Raw genomic sequence first — 24,609 nt, 5'->3', positions numbered from 1 at the left:
ACACTCTTCTAGCTTGTCGATACGTTTCCACCCGTAGCTATTTTTCTTATCTTTGTTTTTTTTGTCTGTCACATTGGAAACAGGAAAAGCAGCCAGAAACGGACTGTGTGATTTGTTTCTTGTTATTTTAAAAGTTGTTGGTGATGAGCCAGTGGAGCTTTCAAACTGTTGACAGGCGTTCATTTGAGAGACCTACACACACACACAGGGCGGGTGGTTGAGGGTCTGTAGTCATGCTGGGGCCGCTCCCATCTAAGGGACTGAAAATAGCCTATGGAGCAGATGGTTCAGTTTTGAACTGATACACAGCCAACGAGCCAGGACACTTCAATTGTAACTAACCTCAACTAGAAAAAATTATGTATAATCTCTCTTGTACTTTCATGTAGCTAGGCTATTTTTGCTTTGATCACATCAGATTTTTTTGTGCGCTGTTATTCATCTGTGTTGCCACTCTCGCAGTCGGCAAATGCGAGTACATTATTTTATTTTTTTCCGATTGGAAATATTAAAGCTATTTGCAATTGCTTAATATTAAGAGTACAGTAATAATTCTGGCATTGTTGTAAAGCTCAGATTCTCCCCCTTTTAAAGGAATAACTGTTATCTACCCCATCCCAAGGTTGTGATTGGGAGAAAAGAGCTGTATGCCTAAATTGTTTAACCTGTAGCCAAGGCTTTGAAGCCTATATGGTAAATCACGGCTGGCATTGGTTACAATCTGCCACAATAGCAATGTGCCAGCTATATGAGGGGATATTAGGCCTAGTTGGACAAGGCTATCTGAATGTGCACATGTTAGGTAAATATGAATTATACTGAACAAAAATATAAACACAACATGCAACAATTTCAAAGATTTTACTGAGTTACAGTTCATGTAAGGAAATCAGTCAATTGAAATAAATTAATTAGGCCCTAATCTATAGATACCTTTAAAGAAAAAGGTAGGGGCATGGATCAGAAAACCAGTCAGTATCTGGTGTGACCACCATTTGCCTCATGCAGCACGACACATCTCCTTCGCACAGAGTTGATCAGGCTGTTGATTGTGGCCTGTGGAATATTGTCCCACTCCTCTTCAATGGCTGTGCGAAGTTGCTTTATATTGGTGGGAACTGAAACACGCTGTCGTACATGTCGATCCAGAGCATCCCAAACATGTTCAATGGGTGACATGTCTGGTCAGTATGCAGGCCATGGAAGAACTGGGACATTCTCAGCTTCCAGTGCATTATCATGCTGAAACATGAGGTGATGGCGGCGGATAATGGCATGACAATGGGCCTCAGGATCTCATCACGGTGTCTCTGTGCATTCAAATAGCCATCGAAAAAATGCAATCGTGTTTGTTTTATGTAGCTTATGTCAGGTGGATCGATTATCTTGGCAAACGAGAAATGCTCACTAACAGGGATGTAAACAAATTTGTGCACAAAATTGGAGAGAAATAAGCTTTTTGTGCGTATGGAAAATCTCTTGGATATTTTATTTCAGCTCATGAAAACATGGGACCAACATGTTGCGTTTTTGTTTAGTATATTTAATGAGAAAAAATTAACTGACTAAAATGACTGACTAAAAGTTTTAGTCGACTGATAACTAAAACTAACGAAGGATGAGATGGCAAAACTGAATAAGACAAAAAATGTGATATAGCTGCCAAAATTAACACGCGTGTGTGTTTGTCCATCATGCTCCAGTGCTCTAATCAGGATCTCTTAGCAGGGGCCACCGTGTTTGTGTGATGGTGTAAATGTCCTTGTGTGTGTGTGTGTTTCTCTGTGCGTTCCATGGGCCTTACTGGGTCTCCCATGGTGTGTGGGATGAGATACTGTATCTGTCCCCCACAGGAGACCAGAGGGGAGAAGTCTGTGTATGGTGACACACACCACACCACACACATGCAGGGGTGGGTTTCTGTCAACACAGCCGGAGGTCTTCTCCAAGGGGATTGAGTAACTATCTATAGAGTAACTTCACAGACAGACAGACACCTCCACATCTGTGTTATTTATCTGGTCTATCTGCTATGCTACTGCATTCCTCCTGCCTGTGGTCTGAACCGTCTAACCCCTCCAACTTTACCAGCATCATACTAGCATACATACCAGTGAAATCTCTGTGACATATGAATTACGAGTGGTAGTGTAATCACTACGTTAAAAAATAATGTATGTGTTCAATTATTAAGTCCTATTCAAGTCCAGATTGGTCAATTAGTCTTATTTGACGCGTCAGATAACAAGACGAGTACTGACCATAGCGGCGTTCGATACCTACTTACCTACCCTAGGCTGCCTTGCCTGGAGGATGGAGCCTGGGTAGTTGTGTGTAGATTGTTTTTCCATGGTGGGGGCTGTGGGGGATGTGAAGTCAGAAAGAGGGAGGGAGAGAGCGAGAGAAATGCATATTCCAGGTTTTATCTGTCCTCTGGAGCTACACCACCACCGCCGCCATGCATTATTCATCTACCATGTTAATGCAAGCCTTAAACTGCGCCAGCACCTGCCCTGGAGACCTAAAACTCACGCTGCGCTCTCTCTCCCTCTCTCCACCCCCCACCCCCTCTCCTCCCTATCTCTCGCTCTCTCTGTCCACCCTCCTCCCTCCCCCTCTCAGGGACATTTCGTTGTACGTTCTGTCAGACGGAGGTAGAGGAGGATGAGTCTGCGGTGCCCAAGAAGGACGCCAGGACCCTGGTGGCCCGTTTCAACGAACAGATCGAGCCCATATATGTGCTACTGCGCGAGACAGAGGACGTCCACCTATCAAACGACCTGCTGGAACCAGAGCCCGCCGAGATCCCCGCCCTCAAACAGAGGTCGGCCCCACCCCCCCTTCACTTCCAATCAGTGTTCACGTTTATGAGTCCCACTGTAAATTGTTCCTGTCACCGCTCAGCTAGTCCTGTACACCAGAGCATTATATTTAGAGAGTTAGGACATTGAGGTTTCTGCATCATCATGCATTTACATGACACCACAAAATTCTATAGCAGCCATGTTACCGCCCCATTAACATTACATGGGGAATATTTAAACAATGCTATGTAACTGAATGTCTAGAATTAGCACGATATTTAAAATTCAAAAAGTTGGCCTAACTTTCTAAATATATGGCTCTCCTGTAAACTGTGCTGTAACAGCTCTGCTTAACCTGTAAACAGTGACATATTCACAGATTGAGCCCTTGTGTCTGTTGTCATTAGTGGAATGTAATATAGTTTACTGCTCTGTCTTCACGTTCACATATCACACTGTAAGCTACATTGCTAACTTATCTCTCTCTCCTCTCCGTCCCGCCCTGTAGTCGGGACCGTGCAGCAGCGGCGGCGGGTGCAGCAGCTGGCGGTCCCCACCGGGAGGCCTGGTCCACCAAGAGCTCGTCGTACGCCGACCTGTACACCCAGAACGTGGAGATCAGCATGGGGGAGCAGGGGGAGCAGCAGCGCAGGCAGGCCAGCGAGGGCAAGGCACCTAGGGAGAGACCCGTGTGGCTGACAGAGAGCACTGTGCATGGAGGAACATACAGCGAGCCAGACCCACTCAAGAACTGTGAGTTACTATGTACTGCTGTTTTTTCTCTCCTCTCGCTCTCTCACTCTCACTGTCTCTCTCTCACACACTCTCTCTCTCTCTCTGTCTCTCTCTCACTGTCTCTCTCTCTCACTGTCTCTCTCTCTCTCATACTGTCCACTCAGCATAGCTAGCTACTACATAGCCAGTGCTGTAGTAGGCTTTCCTCTGTGTACTTGTTCACCAAATCATTTTATGGAGCGATTTCAGTGCCAACACTATTTTAATTCCATAATTTTGAATTTGTATTAGGATATTGAATTTAATATTTTTGAATTTGTAATGCACAAATGTAATCATTGAATTCATAAATCAAACTTGTATTTCATGATTTGAAAATGAATCGAATGAATATTGCATTCAGTTTTAAATTCAATTTAATATTCAAATTCAATATTTATATATACAGTTACAATATGGTAGATATTTCATTCATTGCCAAGTTTATCAAAGTTTCATATATTCAACTTCTCCGATGCATTAAATGTACATTAAAAACCAGAGACAACATCCTGGTACTTTGCCAGCCAGGAAAGATAGAGGAGAACGGTTTCTGAAGCCAATGTGGCATGTTGAATTTATTTTCTTCCAATTAATTTGGCTCTTGCGTTTGAACCAATTTGGCTATGAGCTATTATGAAAGCTAAGACTCTCTGGAGCATGGATGTGCCTTCTATTCCCCTCTATGATGATCACAGGCCGCGTTAGAAGGGAGTGTCACAAAAAAATGTTAGAGTGCAACTGAGGTGGTTTGGTGATCCATCCATGTGATGAGTAGCCTCGTAATTACATGACTGATTACCGCTTGTAGCGAACCATTCATGTAAGCTCGCGGGATCAGGCCGGTAGCGAGGTTATGTGACGCGCAACCTTGGCTGAAGACGTGTTAGTTTAACTGATGGTGTTCTAACCCTGGTTTCTTGTGCACCAGACAATGCAACTTTTCAGGTCTCAGACAAGTTACTCTCAAACGAGCGTGGTCACCGAACCACCTGTGTTACACTTTACTCCCCTTTGACCTCATCCTTGAAGAGACCCATCCAAGACACAGGACCAATGCCTAGGCTTTAGCTCAACATGCTAACACAGTCTTAACCCAGTCAGTCACATTAACCTTATAATGACTACCCTTGCCGGAGACTTGAAACCAGGGGCGGACTGCGACCGAAAATCGGCCCTGGCATTTCTAACACACCGGGCCCTTCTTTTCCTCCAGGCCCCCCACACTGGCCCCTTCTTTTCCTCCAGGCCCCCCACACTGGCCCCTTCTTTTCCTCCAGGCCCCCACACTGGCCCATTATTTTCCTTGAGGCCCCCAGTATTAGCCAGAGAATGATAATTTTGCGCAAGAAACCTAAGTTAAAAATAATGGATGGGCATTTGCCCAGATAACCAGTCCGCCCCTGCTTAAAACTAGACTATGTCTCAAAAAGACGAACACATGTCAAACTAACACATCACAGGTCTCAAGCAAGGTTCTCATCACATAAGCATGGATCACCAAACCATGCGAATAACTGCTGGATCTTGAAGACTTGTATTATTGTAGCAGATGTGGAAATGTAAAACTCACTCCTCAGCCTGAAGTGTGGCCCCTTGCGCAATTGAAGAAGGCTTTTTTTTTATAGCAAGATGGGTTGGAATGCTTCAGGAGGGCGGTCACGTGTGTTTTCGAGGCAGAAGTCCTGAGTTCGAGTCTCAATATGAGCTGAATCGGGGAAAGTGTAACTCGCTAAGCAGACAGCGTGACTTCTTTTACAATTGTGCCACTGGACTCGGATCTACAGTTGCGCTGGTTCAACTGCTGGGGTCACTGTGGAGTGAGTTAAGGGGGTGAATGTAGCAGATGAGGATCTGTGAAACTCACTCATCAGCGTGAAGTGTTGCTCCTCACGCAATTGAAGAAGGCCTTTTTCAATAGCACAGTTGGTTGGAATGCTTCAGAAGGGCGATCAAATGTGTTTGCGTGGCAAAGGTCCTGAGTTCGAGTCTCGGTATGAGCTGAATCAGGGGGAAGCGGTACTCGTTAAGCAAGCAGCGTGTCTTCCTTTACATTAACTTCCTGAACTTATCCCTATAGGCATTATCTAAGTGGGCTAACACAGTCTTGTGACATGCAGGAGACCTGGTTTGAACCCAGTCAGTCACAAGAGCAAGAATAAATAGGGAGTGGAAAGGCTATCCTTAGAAGGGCTATGACATGGCTATTCAACTAATTTAGGTATTTGTGCCACTCCCTTCTAACTCAGCTTGTGATCATCAAAGAGGGGAACAGAAGGGACATCCATGCTCCAGAGAGTCTTAGCTTTCAAGAATGGCTTATAGCCAAAACGGTTCAAATGCTAGAGCTGTTCTATCTGTTCTCCTCTACCTTTCCTGGCTGGCAAAGTACCAGGATGTTGTCTCTGGTTTTGAATGTGAATTTAGAGAACTGAGTTTGAGAACTGAATCTGAATACATCTGAGAAGCTGAATATATTAAACTTTAATAAACTTGAAATTATGGTTTGGTAACATGATACACAGACAATGAATGCAATATCTACCATATTGAAACTGAATACAGTGGGGGAAAAAAGTATTTAGTCAGCCACCAATTGTGCAAGTTCTCCCACTTAAAAAGATGAGAGAGGCCTGTAATTTCCATCATAGGTACACGTCAACTCTGACAGACAAAATGAGAATATTTTTTCCAGAAAATCACATTGTAGGATTTTTAATGAATTTATTTGCAAATTATGGTGGAAAACAAGTATTTGGTCAATAACAAAAGTTACTCAATACTTTGTTATATACCCTTTGTTGGCAATGACACAGGTCAAACGTTTTCTGTAAGTCTTCACAAGGTTTTCACACACTGTTGCTGGTATTTTGGCCCATTCCTCCATGCAGATCTCCTCTAGAGCAGTGATGTTTTGGGGCTGTCGCTGGGCAACACGGACTTTCAACTCCCTCCAAAGATTTTCTATGGGGTTGAGATCTGGAGACTGGCTAGGCCACTCCAGGACCTTGAAATGCTTCTTACGAAGCCACTCCTTCGTTGCCCGGGCGGTGTGTTTGGGATCATTGTCATGCTGAAAGACCCAGCCACGTTTCATCTTCAATGCCCTTGCTGATGGAAGGAGGTTTTCACTCAAAATCTCACGATACATGGCCCCATTCATTCTTTCCTTTACACGGATCAGTCGTCCTGTTCCCTTTGCAGAAAAACAGCCCCAAAGCATGATGTTTCCACCCCCATGCTTCACAGTAGGTATGGTGTTCTTTGGATGCAACTCAGCATTCTTTGTCCTCCAAACACGACGAGTTGAGTTTTTACCAAAAAGTTATATTTTGGTTTCATCTGACCATATGACATTCTCCCAATCCTCTTCTGGATCATCCAAATGCACTCTAGCAAACTTCAGACGGGCCTGGACATGTACTGGCTTAAGCAGGGGGACACGTCTGGCACTGCAGGATTTGAGTCCCTGGCGGCGTAGTGTGTTACTGATGGTAGGCTTTGTTACTTTGGTCCCAGCTCTCTGCAGGTCATTCACAAAATCCCCGTGTGGTTATGGGATTTTTGCTCACCGTTCTTGTGATCATTTTGACCCCACGGGGTGAGATCTTGCGTGGAGCCCCAGATCGAGGGAGATTATCAGTGGTCTTGTATGTCTTCCATTTCCTAATAATTGCTCCCACAGTTGATTTCTTCAAACCAAGCTGCTTACCTATTGCAGATTCAGTCTTCCCAGCCTGGTGCAGGTCTACAATTTTGTTTCTGGTGTCCTTTGACAGCTCTTTGGTCTTGGCCATAGTGGAGTTTAGAGTGTGACTGTTTGAGGTTGTGGACAGGTGTCTTTTATACTGATAACAAGTTCAAACAGGTGCCTTAAAGAAGAAGTTACAGGTCTGTGAGAGCCAGAAATCTTGCTTGTTTGTAGGTGACCAAATACTTATTTTCCACCATAATTTGCAAATAAATTCATTAATAATCCTACAATGTGATTTTCTGGATTATTTTTTCTCAATTTGTCTGTCATAGTTGATGTGTACCTATGATGAAAATTACAGGCCTCTCATCTTTTTAAGTGGGAGAACTTGCACAATTGGTGGCTGACTAAATACTTTTTCCCCCACTGTATATACAGTACGAGTCAGAAGTTTGGACACACCAACTCATTCAAGGGTTTTTCTTTATGTTTGCTATTTTCTACATTGTAGAATAATAGTGAAGACATCAAAACTATGAAATAAAACATATGGAATCATGTAGTAACCTATATTTGATATTCTTCAAATAGCCACCCTTTGCCTTGATGACAGCTTTGCACACTCTTGGCATTCTCTCAACCAGCTTCACCTGGAATGCTTTTCCAGGTGGAAGGAGTTCCCAGATATGCTGAGCACTTGTTGGCTGCTTTTCCTTCACTCTGCGGTCCGACTCATCCCAAACCATCTCAATTAGGTTGAGGTCTTGTGATTGTGGAGGCCAGGTCATCTGATGCAGCACTCCATCACTGTCCTTCTTGGTAAAATAGCCCTTACACAGCCTGGAGGTGTGTTGGGTCATTGTCCTGTTGAAAAACAAATGATAGTCCCACTAAGCCCAAAACAGATGGGATGGCGTATCGCTGCAGAATACTGTGGTAGCCATGTTAATTGTGCCTTGAATTCTAAATAAATCACAGACAGTGTCACCAGCAAAGCACCCCCACACCATAACACCTCCTCCTCCATGCTTTACGTGGGAAATACACATGTGGAGATCATCCGTTCTCCCACACCGCGTCTCAAAGATCTCCAATTTGGACTCCAGACCAAAGGACACATTTCCACCAGTCTAAAGTCCATTGCTCATGTTTCTTGGCCCAAGCAAGTTGTTCTTATCATTGGTGTCCTTTAGTAGTGGTTTCTTTGCAGCAATTCGACCATGAAGGCCTGATTAACACAGTCTCCTCGGTACAGTTGATGTTGAGATGTCTGTTACTTGATCTCTGTGAAGCATTTATTTGGGCTGAAATTTCTGAGGCTGGTAACTCTAATGAACTTATCCTTTGCAGCAGAGGTAACTCTGCGTCTTCCATTCTTGTGGCGGTCCTCATAAGAGCCAGTTTCATCATAGCGCTTGATGGTTTTTGCGACTGCACTTGAAGAAACTTTCAAAGTAATGATGGACTGTTTCTCTTTGCTTATTTGAGCTGTTCATGCCATAATATGGACTTGGTCTTTTACCAAATAGGGCCATCTTCTGTATACCCCCCTACCTTGTCACAACACAACTGATTGGCTGAAACGCATTAAGAAGGAAAGAAATTCTACAAATTAACTTTTAAGAAGGCACACCTGTTAATTGAAATGCATTCCAGGTGACTACCTCATGAAGCTAGTTGAGAGAATGCCAAGAGTGTGCAAAGCTGTCATCAAGGCAAAGGGTAGCTATTTGAAGAATCTCCAATATAAAATGTTTTGATTTGTTTAACACTTTTTTGGTTTTTGGTTACTACATGATTCCATATGTGTTATTTCATTGTTTTGATGTCTTCACTATTATTCTACAATGTAAAAACTAGTACAAATAAAGAAAAACCCTTGAATGAGTAGGCGTGTCCAAACTTTTGACTGGTAGTGTACATATTGAACTTTGTAATGTATTTTTAAAACTGAATGCAAAATTCATTCAATTCAGTTTCAAATCATGAAATACAAATTTGATTTATGAATTCAATGATACAATTTGTGCATTACAAATAAAAAAATATTTAATCAAATTCAATATACTAATACAAATTCAAAATTATGGAATTCAAATACAATTTCTGTTGCCACTAAAAATCGCTCCATATCCTCAGTTAAGGCCTTAAGACGTCAGGTTCTACATCTTTTACCATCTCCCACTAAAGCTAAGCCCTAATGTCTGAATGGGAGTAATCAGTAGGCTGATTTGTGTGTGGCTGAGGTTAGACTGCTCATTAAAGGGATAGTGCGAGATTTTGGCAATGAAGCCCTTTATCTACTTACCCAGAGTCAGATCTCATGGATACCATTTTCATTGGCTCGCGAATCTACCTCTGTAACTTCCTTCATACTGGATGCAGAGACATACAAATGGTATTCATGAGTTCGTCTGACTCTGGGGAAGTAGATAGATAAAATCTTGCACTATCCCTTTAATAAAACCCTGTCTGATTCATGACCTTTCAGTTCTTTATTGGAGATGTTTGTCTTTGGAATGACCTCCGAGACTATTGGACCTAGTCACTTTAATAGAAGAGATTTAATCTCCGTGATGAATTTGCACATCTAGTCTTTTAGTTTACTTGCAGAGTTTCACTTTTATTCCTATAGCCGTATGTATTGTTGTTGTTGTTGTTGTTATTATGTTTTATTATAAGATGTTTCTAATTGACATTTGATCTTCTCTCTGCAGCCGGAGACGACGCGGCAGGAGCCCAGATGGGCGTGGCCGGGCTCGGCGGCGGCCAATCAGACGAGAACGAAGAAGTGATGCGCGCCCTGCTCATCCACGAGAAGAGGAGCGGCGCCGGCCCGGCAGGAGGCGGAGCCGTAGCGGCAGCCAGGGCGCTCATCTCCTCATCAGCAGCCAAGGGCAGCGACTCGGAGAGCGACACCAGCGAATCAGACGAGGACTCTCCCATGGCTCCGCCCCCTGTGGCTGCAGCCCAGCGGCGGCCGACGGGTATGGAGATGGAGGAGGAGGATGATGATGAAGAGTTTGAGGAGGTGGGGGAGGATGAGCCCATGGTAATGGTGGGGGGAAGGTCATTCTCCTATCGGGAGGTGAGCCAGAGACCAGAGCTAGTGGAGAAGATGAGCTCTCAAGAGAAAGAGGCCTACATCGAGATGGGACAGAATATCTTCCAGGAAATGTACTTCTAACTGAAAACACACAGACACTCACGTACACGGCCTCGCTCTACATGGATCTCTCTTTCTCTCTGGTCTCCTTCCACCCTCTTCTCTTCTTCCCTCCAAGAGGAATAGAAGATGTCACTCTAGTTCCAATCAGTTATTCCGTTCTCTGTTCTAGAGACCAGACTGCCTATTGCCATGACAGTTGTATTAGTGGTGTGTTAGTCTGGCCACTCACTCAGACTCAGCTCAACCAGTCAGTGTTTCCTCTCAGTATTACAGTAGCTGAACGTTACAACACACTACTCTAGAGTTGCTCTATAACCACAGCATGATACCTAGTGAAGACGCACACACTGCCTCCCCTCTCATCCTGTCTGTACCTCCAGTACCCATTACTAAACAGGAACAGAGTTGAAGATCTGGGAACCTGTCCAGAAAACAGTCACATGCGCGCCACACACACACACACACACACACACACACACACACACACACACACACACACACAGTTGCCAACCAGTTCATTAGACCAGAGTAGACCACACCGCTCCTTTCTCTCCCTGCGCTCCAGCCTTATGGCACTCTCGATCTCCACACTCCGTGAATTCTTCACTGTTCTCAGGGCAGGGCGAGCTGTTCATTATTCATTTCTCCTCTCCTCATCCCGCTCTCTTTTCCCTCTACCCACACACACAAGCTCCTTCTTTTTTTTTTATCTGACGGGGGGGGTCTCCCTCCACAGGGAAAGAGACATCTCTGGAGCGAATAATACCGGCTTTGATGTTACCGCGGTAACCCCCGGGGTGGTGTGACCTGCTCAAACGTGGAGGCACCCCCCGAAGTGAGGCCTTTAGCGGTGGCGTGGGGATGACATTTGCAGAGCATGTGGCTTTTTCCCTCCGCAATGTGACCGTATATGACGGTGTCTCTGTCGCTGTGTGAGACACAGTACCACTCCAACCTTCAACTCTCTGCTTCTGATGAATTTTTCACCTTGTCTTTTTTTTTTACAGTGCAGTATTTACCTGTTAGGGAAGAACTACCATATACTGTGTGAAGAGATTGATAATAAAATAATGGTAGTTAATGGTTTTTTTAAGAGAGGGTATTTAATTGTATACTGGCAAAGGGGCCAAGAGTGTCTAATTTTCATTTTTTGGCTGAACATGGAATGTTTACTATGTTATACATTTATTTCTCTTTGCTCTTCTGTACTATGGTTTTGACCTTTGCCCTTTTGAGTTGTACCACCTCCCCACCACTAGGCTCCACCACATCTTTAGTTGAGCCTGTCAATGAAGAGCCATTTGCCTAACGTTTTGAGTTAATTGATTTGTAAAGGTACAGCATTAAAGCAGATGATACTTTTGATGATTTCAGTTAAGTATTTATTTGTCAATATTGGTCCATTGATCTTGCTTGGATACATTCCACTACTTTACAGGTTTGGTTGTCTTCTTATTTATCCTCATAGAGACATTGCTGCTACCTCATCAACCAAGAGTAGTTTCTCTTCAGCTTTAAAAAAAAAAAGTGAGCTTGCTTATGGGGCTGTCGAGAACCTGGCCAAATGGCTTAGGGAGAAGCTGCCAGTTCAGATGTCGACAGTGGAGTTTGGACAAGGTGAAGTGCTACCCCAGAGGACTAGCGAAGAGACACACACACACACACACACACTACGCTTCCCTTGCATCTTCAGGCCAATTAAAATGAGTAGAAAAACAAGCTTAGCTTCTCAGGGGCTGTCTATGTGGGGCTTCCATCATATAGCAGTGTAGCTTTAACCTGTCCTATCCTGTCAGATCTGTGGTCCTGAAGCAGGCCAGGAGAGGAAGCTATTTAAAGACACATTCTCTTAGTCATGCTGCTAATTGCTCATGCTAACTCCTGAAATGCTTTGGTGAAATATGTCTCATCTAGATATACTGTACCCACTAGCTCTAGGCCTGTATTCATAAAGAGTAGGAGTGCTGATCTAGGATCAGTTGTGATTTTAGATCATAATGACGAAGAGGGGGAACCTAATCCTAGATCAATATTCCTACTCTGAGACGGTTTGTGAATACGGGCCCTGAGCATTATTCACAATCTCCAGCAAGTCTAAGCAACACTGTCTCCACAAACAAGATGTTCCACTCCGCCACAATATATTTATTTATTTATTTAACCTTTATTTAACCAGGCTACTCAATTAAGAACTAATTCTTATTTACAATGCCGGCCTGGCAAAAGGCCTGTGGGGACAGGGGCAGGGATAAAAACAAACAAACCAACCAATGTAAGACAAAACAGACAACACAGACAGAAGACACTGGTAACAGCACAAATTCAACAGCAAACAAACAACGTGTGTGAAGGAAAACAACATGCTTCCTTACATAAGGCAACGCAAACTAGTGACAACTAGAAACAACAACCTGTTCACCCGTTTTGTCCTTTGAACTGTTAAGATCAACCTTACCTACAGGAATGTATGTATCTAATCTTCTCAGATCTTCAGAAGTGCAGAGTGTGTAGGTCTAGGGATGAATGTATTTTAACGCAACAGTGCCATACCATACTGTTGACTTTTTACATAAACCTACAGTAGAGAGGCCTCTGGGTAAAGAGGGAGATGAGAGGATGGCCACCTGCAGTGCACCGCCTCAAAGGTCAGGATGAAACACGACCCCTAGCTCATTAAACTCACCTGGCCTCCATGCAGCCCTTTGGAAGTCTCAATTAAAACCAACGGCATAGCCATACACAGACCATTGATCTGTCATGGAGGGGGGTGGGGTGGGGAGGGTGGCTGCCGTGGAGGCAGGTGGGTTGAGGGGCATACCAGCCCCTTACAGGGTCTCTTCTCAGATCTGCCACATCCCAGTGTATTGTGGGGACTGGAGCTGGGGGTCCCTGTTGGTGCAGTAGAGAGGGAATTATTGAACAGGTAAGGGATTAAGGTTGGCACCCCTGGCTGACTGGGGAGGAAGCTCATGGGGTTGTGGGGGGGGGGTTAGAGTGTCTCTGGTGTGGTTCGTAATGATTGATGCTCAGGATGGATGCCAGGGGAGATTACATGCAGGTTGACGTTTATAGTCATGAGTCTTGTCCTGGAGGCAGAACTGAGTGATTTCCCATTAGGGCTATATTGTTAAATAATAAATAGCTTTTTGGCCTTAATTTAAGGTTAGGGTTAGGCATTAGGGTTAGCAGTGTGGTTAGGTTTAAAATCAGATTTTATGACTCTGTGGCTGTGCCAGCTAGTGACCACTCCAGAACAAGATTCATGACGAATAACGCTAACCTGCAGATTACATAGATACAGTGGGGAAAAAAGGATTTAGTCAGCCACCAATTGTGCAAGTTCTCCCACTTAAAAAGATGAGAGAGGCCTGTAATTTTCATCATAGGTACACGTCAACTATGACAGACAAATTGAGAAAAAATAATCCAGAAAATCACATTGTAGGATTTTTAATGAATTTATTTGCAAATTATGGTGGAAAATAAGTATTTGGTCACCTACAAACAAGCAAGATTTCTGGCTCTCACAGACCTGTAACTTCTTCTTTAAGAGGCTCCTCTGTCCTCCACTTGTTACCTGTATTAATGGCACCTGTTTGAACTTGTTATCAGTATAAAAGACACCTGTCCACAACCTCAAACAGTCACACTCCAAACTCCACTATGGCCAAGACCAAAGAGCTGTCAAAGGACACCAGAAACAAAATTGTAGACCTGCACCAGGCTGGGAAGACTGAATCTGCAATAGGTAAGCAGCTTAGTTTGAAGAAATCAACTGTGGGAGCAATTATTAGGAAATGGAAGACATACAAGACCACTGATAATCTCCCTCGATCTGGGGCTCCACGCAAGATCTCACCCCCGTGGGGTCAAAATGATCACAAGAACGGTGAGCAAAAATCCCAGAACCACACGGGGGGGACCTAATGAATGACCTGCAGAGAGCTGGGACCAAAGTAACAAAGCCTACCATCAGTAACACACTACGCCGCCAGGGACTCAAATCCTGCAGTGCCAGACGTGTCCCCCTGCTTAAGCCAGTACATGTCCAGGCCCGTCTGAAGTTTGCTAGAGTGCATTTGGATGATCCAGAAGAGGATTGGGAGAATGTCATATGGTCAGATGAAACCAAAATATAACTTTTTGGTAAAAACTCAACTCGTCGTGTTTGGAGGACAAAGAATGCTGAGTTGCATCCAAAGAACACCATACCTACTGTGAAGCATGGGGGTGGAAACATCATGCTTTGGGGCTGTTTTTCTGCAAAGGGACCAGGACGACTGATCCGTGTAAAGGAAAGAATGAATGGGGCCATGTATCGTGAGATTTTGAGTGAAAACCTCCTTCCATCAGCAAGGATCATTGAAGATGAAACGTGGCTGGGTCTTTCAGCATGACAATGATCCCAAACACACCGCCTGGGCAACGAAGGAGTGGCTTCGTAAGAAGCATTTCAAGGTCCTGGAGTTGCCTAGCCAGTCTCCAGATCTCAACCCCATAGAATATCTTTGGAGGGAGTTGAAAGTCCGTGTTGCCCAGCGACAGCCCCAAAACATCACTGCTCTAGAGGAGATCTGCATGGAGGAATGGGCCAAAATACCAGCAACAGTGTGTGAAAACCTTGTGAAGACTTACAGAAAACGTTTGACCTGTGTCATTGCCAACAAAGGGTATATAACAAAGTATTGAGAAACTTTTGTTATTGACCAAATACTTATTTTCCACCATAATTTTCAAATAAATTCATTAAAAATCCTACAATGTGATTTTCTGGATTTTGTTTTCTCATTTTGTCTGTCATGGTTGACGTGTACCTATGATGAAAATTACAGGCCTCTCTCATCTTTTTAAGTGGGAGAACTTGCACAATTGGTGGCTGACTAAATACTTTTTTCCCCCACTGTTGTCATTTATCTGATAAACGGGTCTGGAAGAAGATTAATGTCCTACCCTGTCTGTGCATGCCTAACTGTCTGCCTCCTTGCCCTCCATCTTCTCCTTATAGCTCGTCAGCCTGGTAAGTACTGTGGACTGGTAAGATCTAACAGTGTCTCAACCCCATGGGACGCTGAAGATTGGTTGCACTGCAGATCGGCTTGTCAGTCAGTTAGTGGAGATTGAATTAGTCAATTCTCAAGTACTGAGCCAAGATGCAATAGTGGTTTGTTTATGTGCTTTGCACTGTCACAAAACGTTCATACTTTATTACATGTCATTAGGCTATATGGCAACAGAAGACAATTATACATATTGAAATAGTCAATGATGATGTTCTCTGAATGTCCTGAGGAAGTTTAGTGTTGGCTTTGATGCATTGTGTGACTGAATGCAGGGAAGCATAGCAGGTAGCGTACCGCATTTATTGAGGCAAGTGAATGAACCGTAGCAGTTCTGTACTGAATCTGGTCTGACATTCAGTCAGATGCTGGCTCATTCGACAGTGACTAAATACGTTCAGAGTAGTTGAAATACAAAGCACTGACATTTGAAATGAGCAGAGGCTGTAACAATTCAATTTCTCAAATCAGATCACTGCGTTTTAACCTTAAATTGACTTCTTTGCATAATTTGTATTTCAATCTCCTGTTACCTTTCCACTCACTCATTTGTTGCCTTCTGCATCTCTCTCATTCTATCGTCCCCTTCCCTCTTCCTCCCTCCCTCCCTCCCCTCACTCCCTCCCCTCTCTCTTAGTTTTCTCTGATTGACAGAGGGTTTGCGGTGAGAGAAAGCAGATGGAGGTTGGAGCGAGAGCAGCTGCACTCCTCTCTCCACTCTCTCCCCACTAATGTCTCATCTCCTTCTCTCCTTCTCTGAGAGCTCATCTATCTCATGGCAGATGTTGGTCATAATGAGAACGAGGCTGTGTGAATGAGATTGTTTTCTCCTCTCAGATCTCCATCTAAACTAGCAGATGCAGCGGGCCTCTCACTTAGGCACAGGTAATGAGAGAAGAGAGCAACACAGATGTGGACCACCTATTTCCTTTTCCCCCTGATCCCTCATTCATTTCCCTTTTATAAATAATACTGTTTGCTTGTTTGTCCCTTCATCATTGCCTCCCATTATCCTGTCTTCATGCTCTCCTTTCCTCTCTTTCATATACCTTCACCTTTTCTACATCCCTCTATCAACAGTGTCAGTGCGCATCGTTCTCTCTTCTATTAGTCCCAGCTTCTCTCTCTTTTCTCCTCTCCTCTCTTTCACAGCAGAACTCAACTTTCCCACAGGGTACGATCCCTGACTGCCAATCAAATGTCAGATTTCAAAGTTTGACCTTCAGAGCCCCATCCCTCCCCCAGCATGCCATTGTGCCCATTGATTCCTCAAGACATCTCGGTAGTGAGAGAAACTGTTGGGGAAAACAAGTACAGAGAGAGAGAAGGAGAACCTGCTACGACGGGGGCGGTCGATACCAATTGTGACCCTCACATATTTGTTTTTGTACCAGAAGCAATGATGTGGTCTATACCTGTCCGCACAAACACACACTAGCGATCTCCAATCAAGACGTTCCACACATAACATCTGTCCGCATTTCAAAACTATTAACCTTCTCAGGATGTAGTCATGCTCCGGTTGCGCACACTGGACAAGCACACACACACACACACTGTGCTGGGGAGATTTACCTCTATTTTGGTTGATGTGGACAAAGGTTAGAGATGGATCTCCTTAACCCAGGTGTAACAAAGGCACTTTGTCCCTCCCAGGGATAATTTTCTGCAAAAGGCAATTGTAAGGAGGGCTGCTGCTCATTGGTGAGACAACAACAAAGGTCACCCCTGTCTACGTATGTTTACACAGTAAAGCCTTTGCCTCAGATTCAAACGGACGCACTCGCTTCTATTCCAGTGCAATCCGCCTTTTAAACCAAGCAACCTGGGCTGTTTTCATCATATTTTAGCACATGACTGAACTGTTTTTATGATCTTACCACTTAGCACTTTTAATTGATGTTATTTTGATGATCTTTTACTGTTTTCTGTGTGTACTTTCCTATACAGTGGGGAGAACAAGTATTTGATACACTGCCGATTTTGCAGGTTTTCCTACTTACAAAGCATGTAGAGGTCTGTAATTTTTATCATAGGTAAACTTCAACTGTGAGAGACGGAATCTAAAACAAAAATCCAGAAAATCACATTCATTTGTGGCATTGTGTCGCATCTGTGGCATTGTGTCGCATTAATTTGCATTTTATTGCATGACATAAGTATTTGATCACCTACCAACCAGTAAGAATTCCGGCTCTCACAGACCTGTTAGTTTTTCTTTAAGAAGCCCTCCTGTTCTCCACTCATTACCAGTATTAACTGCACCTGTTTGAACTTGTTACCTGTATAAAAGACACCTGTCCACACACTCAATCAAACAGACTCCAACCTCTCCACAATGGCCAAGACCAGAGAGCTGTGTAAGGACATCAGGGATAAAATTGTAGACCTGCACAAGGCTGGGATGGGCTACAGGACAATAGGCAAGCAGCTTGGTGAGAAGGCAACAACTGTTGGCGCAATTATTAGAAAATGGAAGAAGTTCAAGATGACCGTCAATCACACTCGGTCTGGGCCTCCATGAAAGATCTCACCTCGTGGGGCATCAATGATCATGAGGAAGGTGAGGGATCAGCCCAGAACTACACGGCAGGACCTGGTCAATGACCTGAAGAGAGCTGGGACCACAGTCTCAAAGAAAACCATTAGTAACACACTACGCCGTCATGGATTAAAATCCTGCAGTGCACGCAAGGTCCCCCTGCTCAAGCCAGCGCATGTCCAGGCCCGTCTGAAGTTTGCCAATGACCATCTGGATGTTCCAGAGGAGGAATGGGAGAAGGTCATGTGGTCTGATGAGACAAAAATAGAGCTTTTTGGTCTAAACTCCACTCGCCGTGTTTGGAGGAAGAAGAAGGATGAGTACAACCCCAAGAACACCATCCCAACCGTGAAGCATGGAGGTGGAAACATCATTCTTTGGGGATGCTTTTCTGCAAAGAGGACAGGATGACTGCACCGTATTGAGGGGAGGATGGATGGGGCCATGTATCGCGAGATCTTGCCCAACAACCTCCTTCCCTCAGTAAGAGCATTGAAGATGGGTTGTGGCTGGGTCTTCCAGCATGACAACGACCCAAAACACACAGCCAGGGCAACTAAGGAGTGGCTCCGTAAGAAGCATCTCAAGGTCCTGGAGTGGCCTAGCCAGTCTCCAGACCTGAACCCAATAGAAAATCTTTGGAGGGAGCTGAAAGTCCGTATTGCCCAGCAATAGCCCCGAAACCTGAAGGATCTGGAGAAGGTCTGTATGGAGGAGTGGGCCAAAATCCCTGCTGCAGTGTGTGCAAACCTGGTCAAGACCTACAGGAAACGTATGATCTCTGTAATTGCAAACAAAGGTTTCTGTACCAAATATTAAGTTCTGCTTTTCTGATGTATCAAATACTTATGTCATGCAATAAAATGCAAATTAATTACTTAAAAATCATACAACGTGATTTTCTGGATTTTTGTTTTAGATTCCATCTCTCACAGTTGAAGTGTACCTATGATAAAAATTACAGACCTCTACATGCTTTGTAAGTAGGAAAACCTGCAAAATCGGCAGTGTATCAAATACTTGTTCTCCCCACTGTATGTGAGAGAGCTCTAACAAAGAAGTCCAATGTATGTATTACTTTTAATACCTGCAAATGAACTATACTGAACAAAAACATAATCGCAAAAATGTCAAAGATTTTACTGAGGTACAGTTCATATAAGGAAATCAGTCAACTGAAATAAATAAATTAGGCCCTAATCTATGGATTTCACATGACTGTTGGTCACAGTTTCCTTTTTAAAAAAGGTAGGGGCGTGGATCAGAAAACCAGTCAGGATCAGTATCTGGTGTGACCACCATTTGCCTCATGCAGCGCGACACATCTCCTTTGCATAGAATTGATCAGGCTGTTGATTGTGGCCTGTGGTATGCTGTCCAACTCCTCTTCAATGGCTGTGCAAAGTTGCTGGATATTGGCGGGAACTGGAACACGCTGTTGTACAAGTCGATCCTCAATGTGGGACATGCCTGGTGAGTATGCAGGCCATGGAAGAACTGTGCCATTTTAAGCTTACAGGAATTGTGTACAGATCCATGCGACATGGGACCATGCATTATCATAATGAAACATGAGGTGATGGCGGTGGATGAATGGCACGACAATGGGCCTCAGGATCTCGTCAGGGTATCCCTGTGAATTCAAATTGCCATCGGTAAAATGCAATTGTGTTCGTTGGATGCCCATACTTTAACCCCACTGCCACCATGGGGCACTCTGTTCACAGCGTTGACATCAGCAAACCGCTCACCCACATCACACCAAACACACTGTCTGCCATCTGCCCGGTACAGTTGAAACCGGGATTCGTCCGTGAAGATCACACTTCTCCAGCGTGCCAGTGGCCATCGAGGTGAACATTTGCCCACTGAAGTCGGTTATGACGCCGAACTGCAGTGAGGTCAAGACCCTGGTGTGGACGATGAGCACACAGATGAGCTTCCCTGAGACGGTTTCTTACAGTCTGTGCAGAAATTCTTCGGTTGTGCAAACCCACAGTTTCATCAGCTGTCCGGGAGCCTGGTCTCAGGCGATCCCTCAGGTGAAGAAGCTGGATGTGGAGGTCCTGGGCTGGAATGGTTACATGTGGTCTGCGGTTGTGAGGCCGGTTGGACGTACTGCCAAATTCTCTAAAACGACATTGGAGGCGGCTTATGGTAGAGACATTAACATTAAATTCTCTGGCAACAGCTCTGGTGGACATTCCTGCAGTCAGCATGCCAATTGCACGCATCTGTGGCATTGTGTCGTGTGACAAAACATTTTTTATGTCCCCAGTACAAGGTGCACCTGTGTAATGATCATGCTGTTTAATCAGCTTCTTAATATGCCACACCTGTCAGGTGGATGGATATTCTTGGCAAATGAGAAATGCTCACTAACAGGGATGTAAACATATTTGTGCACAAAAGAACGAAGAGAGAAATAAGCTTTTGGTGCGTATGGAAACTTTCTGGGATCTTTTATTTCAGCTCATGAAACATGGGACCTACACTTTACATGTTGCGTTTGTATATTTTTTCAGCGTACTTGAACACACACACTCACACATAATCTCTGTGGTATCTCCTGCCTCACTTTGTTTTGAAGGAGAGATGGTCTGGATGCAGCAGCTCCAGTGGAAATGACACTGCTGCCTTCCTTCACTCTTTCACTGGTATTGATAGCTCCTAATTACTATTCAGATTGATACCATTGATTCCCCCGCCTTGCGTAACTGCTCTAATGAGTGGGAGCTCACTCTCAAGGGTTTGATGTACAAGTGTGTGTTTGTGTATGTGGGTGTGTGCTTACGTGTGTTCTCCCAGTTTGTGTGTGTGTGTTGTTTATCTCTGTGTAACCACAATAGCATGGTTACACACCTCTTATAGTGTATAGTATAAGTTGATAGATTGTGTGAGTGTATGTATCAGTGTGCATGTGTACATTCGAGGGTGTAAACTGTGTGTATGTTATGTTACACCATTACATGTCTAGCCTGGATCTCCTGTGGCGGTCATAGTGACATGTCTTGTCCCCCCCTCTCCTCTCCCCCTCCTTTCCTTTTCCTTTCCCTGCAGGCCCATGTTACTGCCTGGCTGTCTGAAGTACGCTGCAGTTGTGCTGGTGAATCATGGTCTCTCTGCCTGTTTACGGCAGCGGACTGACGGGCGGACTAACTCACATTGCGAGGAGGTTGTCTGCTTAGCGTGTGTCACAACGCAACAGACATCCTTATATGATTGACTGGTGATCCTTTAGTCCAGGGAGCAAGTTACATCAGCCTTAACCTAAGGATACAAAGTCTAGTAGACCCACTCTGCAGATGTGTGATATAAGCCACAGGTTCATAAAAATGTCCTTTCTCTTCTATATGTATGCCAGTGGAGGTTAGTGGTTTTGAAGAACCACTCTACTACCTCATTTCACCTCTAGCAGGGTACCTGGATCTTAGGGCTGCCCGACCCCCAGCCTATACCCGTCTGCTCTCCCTACCATACCCTCATGTCCTGTGGGAGAAGGATTAGGATGCATGATGAATCCAGAAGTTCCCACACCCCCAGCAGGTGAGTCTGCCACTGGGATGGACACCAGGGGGAATGCTTATGGTCTTTACAGTAAGATCCAGTCTTTAACTGATACAAGACAGATGTGTTGACAGATAATTGCTGTACAGAAGTGAATGGCTAAAGCATTAAATCAATCAATAAAATGTATTTTATGAAGTCCTTTTTACACCAGCAGCTGTCACAAAGTGCTTTACAAGATACCCATCCTAAAACCCCAAAGAGGAAGCAATGCAGAGGCAGAAGCACATTGGCTAGGCAAAACTCCTTATAATGCAGGAACCTAGGGAGAAACCTGGCATCTACAGGTATTCAGAACCACATTCCTGTAAAGCTTAGAGAGGATCTCATGTTAAATACTGTTGAAGTAATATGGCTACAGGTTCATCTGCCTCAACTAAAGCCCATTCTTGTGGGAAGCTGCTATAGACCACCAAGTGCTAACAGTCAGTATCTGGATAACATGTGAAATGCTTGATAATGTATGTGATATCAACAGAGAGGTATATTTTCTGGGTGATTTAAATATTGACTGGCTTTCATCAAGCTGCCCACTCAAGAAAAAGCTTCAAACTGTAACCAGTGCCTGCAACCTGGTTCAGGTTATCAGTCAACCTACCAGGGTAGTTACAAACAGCACAGGAATGAAATCATCAACATGTGTTGATCACATCTTTACTAATGCTGCAGAAATTTTCTTTAAAGCAGTATCCAAATCCATCGGATGTAGTGATCACAACATAGTAGCCATATCTAGGAAAACCAAAGTTCCAAAGCCTGGGCCTAATATAGTGTATAAGAGGTCATACAATAAGTTTTGTAGTGATTCCTATGTTGTTGATATAAAGAATATTTGTTGGTCCGTGGTGTGTAATGAGGAGCAAACAGACGCTGCACTTGACACATTTGTGAAATTGCTTATTCCAGTTACTTATAAGCATGCACCCATTAAGAAAATGACTGTAAAAACAGTTAAATCCCCGTAAATTGATGAGGAATTGAAAAATGGTATGGTTGAGAGGGATGAGGCAAAAGGCATGGAAAATACGTCTGGCAGCACAACCGATTGGCAAACGTATTGCAAATTGAGAAATCAGGTAACTAAACTGAATAAAAAGAAGAAGAAACTACACTATGAAACAAAGATAAATGACATAAAAAATTATAGTAAAAAGATTTGGAGCACCTTAAATGACATTTATCTTTGTGGTCCTCTGTAGCTCAGCTGGTAGAGCACGGCGCTTGTAACGCCAAGGTAGTGGGTTCGATCCCCGGGACCACCCATACACAAAAAAATAAAATAATGTATGCACGCATGACTGTAAGTCGCTTTGGATAAAAGCGTCTGCTAAATGGCATATTATATTATTATATTATTACATTCTTTGGGGGAAAAAGCAAACTCAGCTCCATCATTCATTGAAACAGATGGCTCATTCATCACAAAACCGACTGATATTGCCAACTACTTTAATTATTTTTTCATTGGCAAGATTAGCAAATTTAGGCATGACATGCCAGCAACAAACACTGACACTACACATCCAAGTATATCTGACCAAATTATGAAAGAAAAGCATTGTAATTTTGAAATGTGTAAAGTGAGTGTGGAACACGTGAAAAAATGCTTGTTGTCTATCAACAATGACAAGCCACCGGGGTCTGACAACTTACTGAAAATAATAGCGGACGATATTGCCACTCCCATTTGCCATATTTTCAATTTAAGCCTACTAGAAAGTGTGTGCCCTCAGGCCTGGAGGGAAGCAAAAGTCATTCCGCTACATAAGAATAGTAAAGACCTCTTTAATGGCTCAAATAACCAACCAATCAGCCTGTTACCAACTCTTAGTAAACTTTTAGAAAAAACTGTATTTGACCAGATACAATGCTATTTTACAGTAAACAAATTGACAACAGACTTTCAGCATGCTTATAGGGACATGTAACAAGCACTTACACAAATGACTGATGATTGGCTGAGATAAATTGATTATAAAAATATTGTGGGGGCTTTTTTGTTAGACTTCAGTGTGGCTTTTGACATTATTGATCATAGTCTGCTGCTAGAAAAACGTATGTGTTATGGCTTTATACCCCCTGCTATATTGTGGATAAAGAGTTACCTGTCTAACAGAAGACAGAGGGTGTTCTTTAATGGAAGCCTCTCCAACATAATCTAGGTAGAATCAGGAATTCCCCAGGGCAGCTGTCTAAGGCTTCCTACTTTTTTTCAATCTTTACTAATGACATGCGTATGACTCAACACTATACACATCAGCTACTACAGCGACTGAAATGACTGCAACACTTAACAAAGAGCTGCAGTTAGTTTCAGAATGGGTGGCAAGGAATATGTTAGTCCTACACATTTATAAAACTAAAAGCATTGTATTTGGGACAAATCATTCACTAAACCCTAAACCTCAACTACATGTTGTAATAAATAATGGGGAAATTGAGCAAGTTGAGGTGACTAAACTGTTTGGAGTAACCCTGGATTGTTAACTGGCATGGTCAAAACATATTGATACAACAGTAGCTGGAGAGAAGTCTGTCCATAATAAAGCGCTGCTCTACCTTCTTAACAGCACTATCAACAAGGCAGGTCGTACAGGCCCTAGTTTTGTCGCACCTGGACTACTGTTCAGTCTTGTGGTCAGGTGCCACAAAAATGGACTTAGGAAAATTGCAATTGGCTCAGAACAGGGAAGCACGGCTGGCCCTTGGATGTACACAGAGAGCTAACATCAATAATATGCATGTCAATCTCTCCTGGCTCAAAGTGGAGGAGAGATTGACTTTATCACTACTTGTATTTATGAGAGGTATTGACATGTTGAATGCACCGAGCTGTCTGTTTGAACTACTGGCGCACAGCTAGGACACCCATGCATACCCCACAAGACGTGCCACAAGAGGTCTCTTCACAGTCCCCAAGTCCAGAACAGAATATGGGAGGCGCACAGTACTACATAGAGCCATGACTACATGAAACTCTATTCCACATCAAGTAACCGATG

The 24,609-nt window shown here is 43.8% G+C and overlaps 1 protein-coding gene across 1 annotated transcript in view; it reads left to right on the top strand.

Annotated features, from left to right (window-relative positions):
- Positions 1 to 11,155, top strand: part of gtf2e1 (general transcription factor IIE, polypeptide 1, alpha) — a 40,852-nt gene extending 29,697 nt beyond the window's left edge. The window contains exons 3-5 of the mRNA XM_041865587.2: positions 2,623 to 2,824; positions 3,313 to 3,557; positions 9,990 to 11,155. Of these exons, the coding sequence (XP_041721521.1) occupies positions 2,623 to 2,824; positions 3,313 to 3,557; positions 9,990 to 10,459 (917 nt within the window). The 3' untranslated portion in view covers positions 10,460 to 11,155. The remainder of the gene's footprint in view (positions 1 to 2,622; positions 2,825 to 3,312; positions 3,558 to 9,989) is intronic.
- The last annotated feature ends 13,454 nt before the right edge of the window (positions 11,156 to 24,609 follow it).

Source organism: Coregonus clupeaformis, chromosome 4 (assembly GCF_020615455.1).
Source record: "Coregonus clupeaformis isolate EN_2021a chromosome 4, ASM2061545v1, whole genome shotgun sequence".
Taxonomy (NCBI): domain Eukaryota; kingdom Metazoa; phylum Chordata; class Actinopteri; order Salmoniformes; family Salmonidae; genus Coregonus; species Coregonus clupeaformis.
The sequence above is the reverse complement of the archived record's forward strand: the minus strand, read 5'-3'. Positions and strand labels throughout refer to the sequence as shown.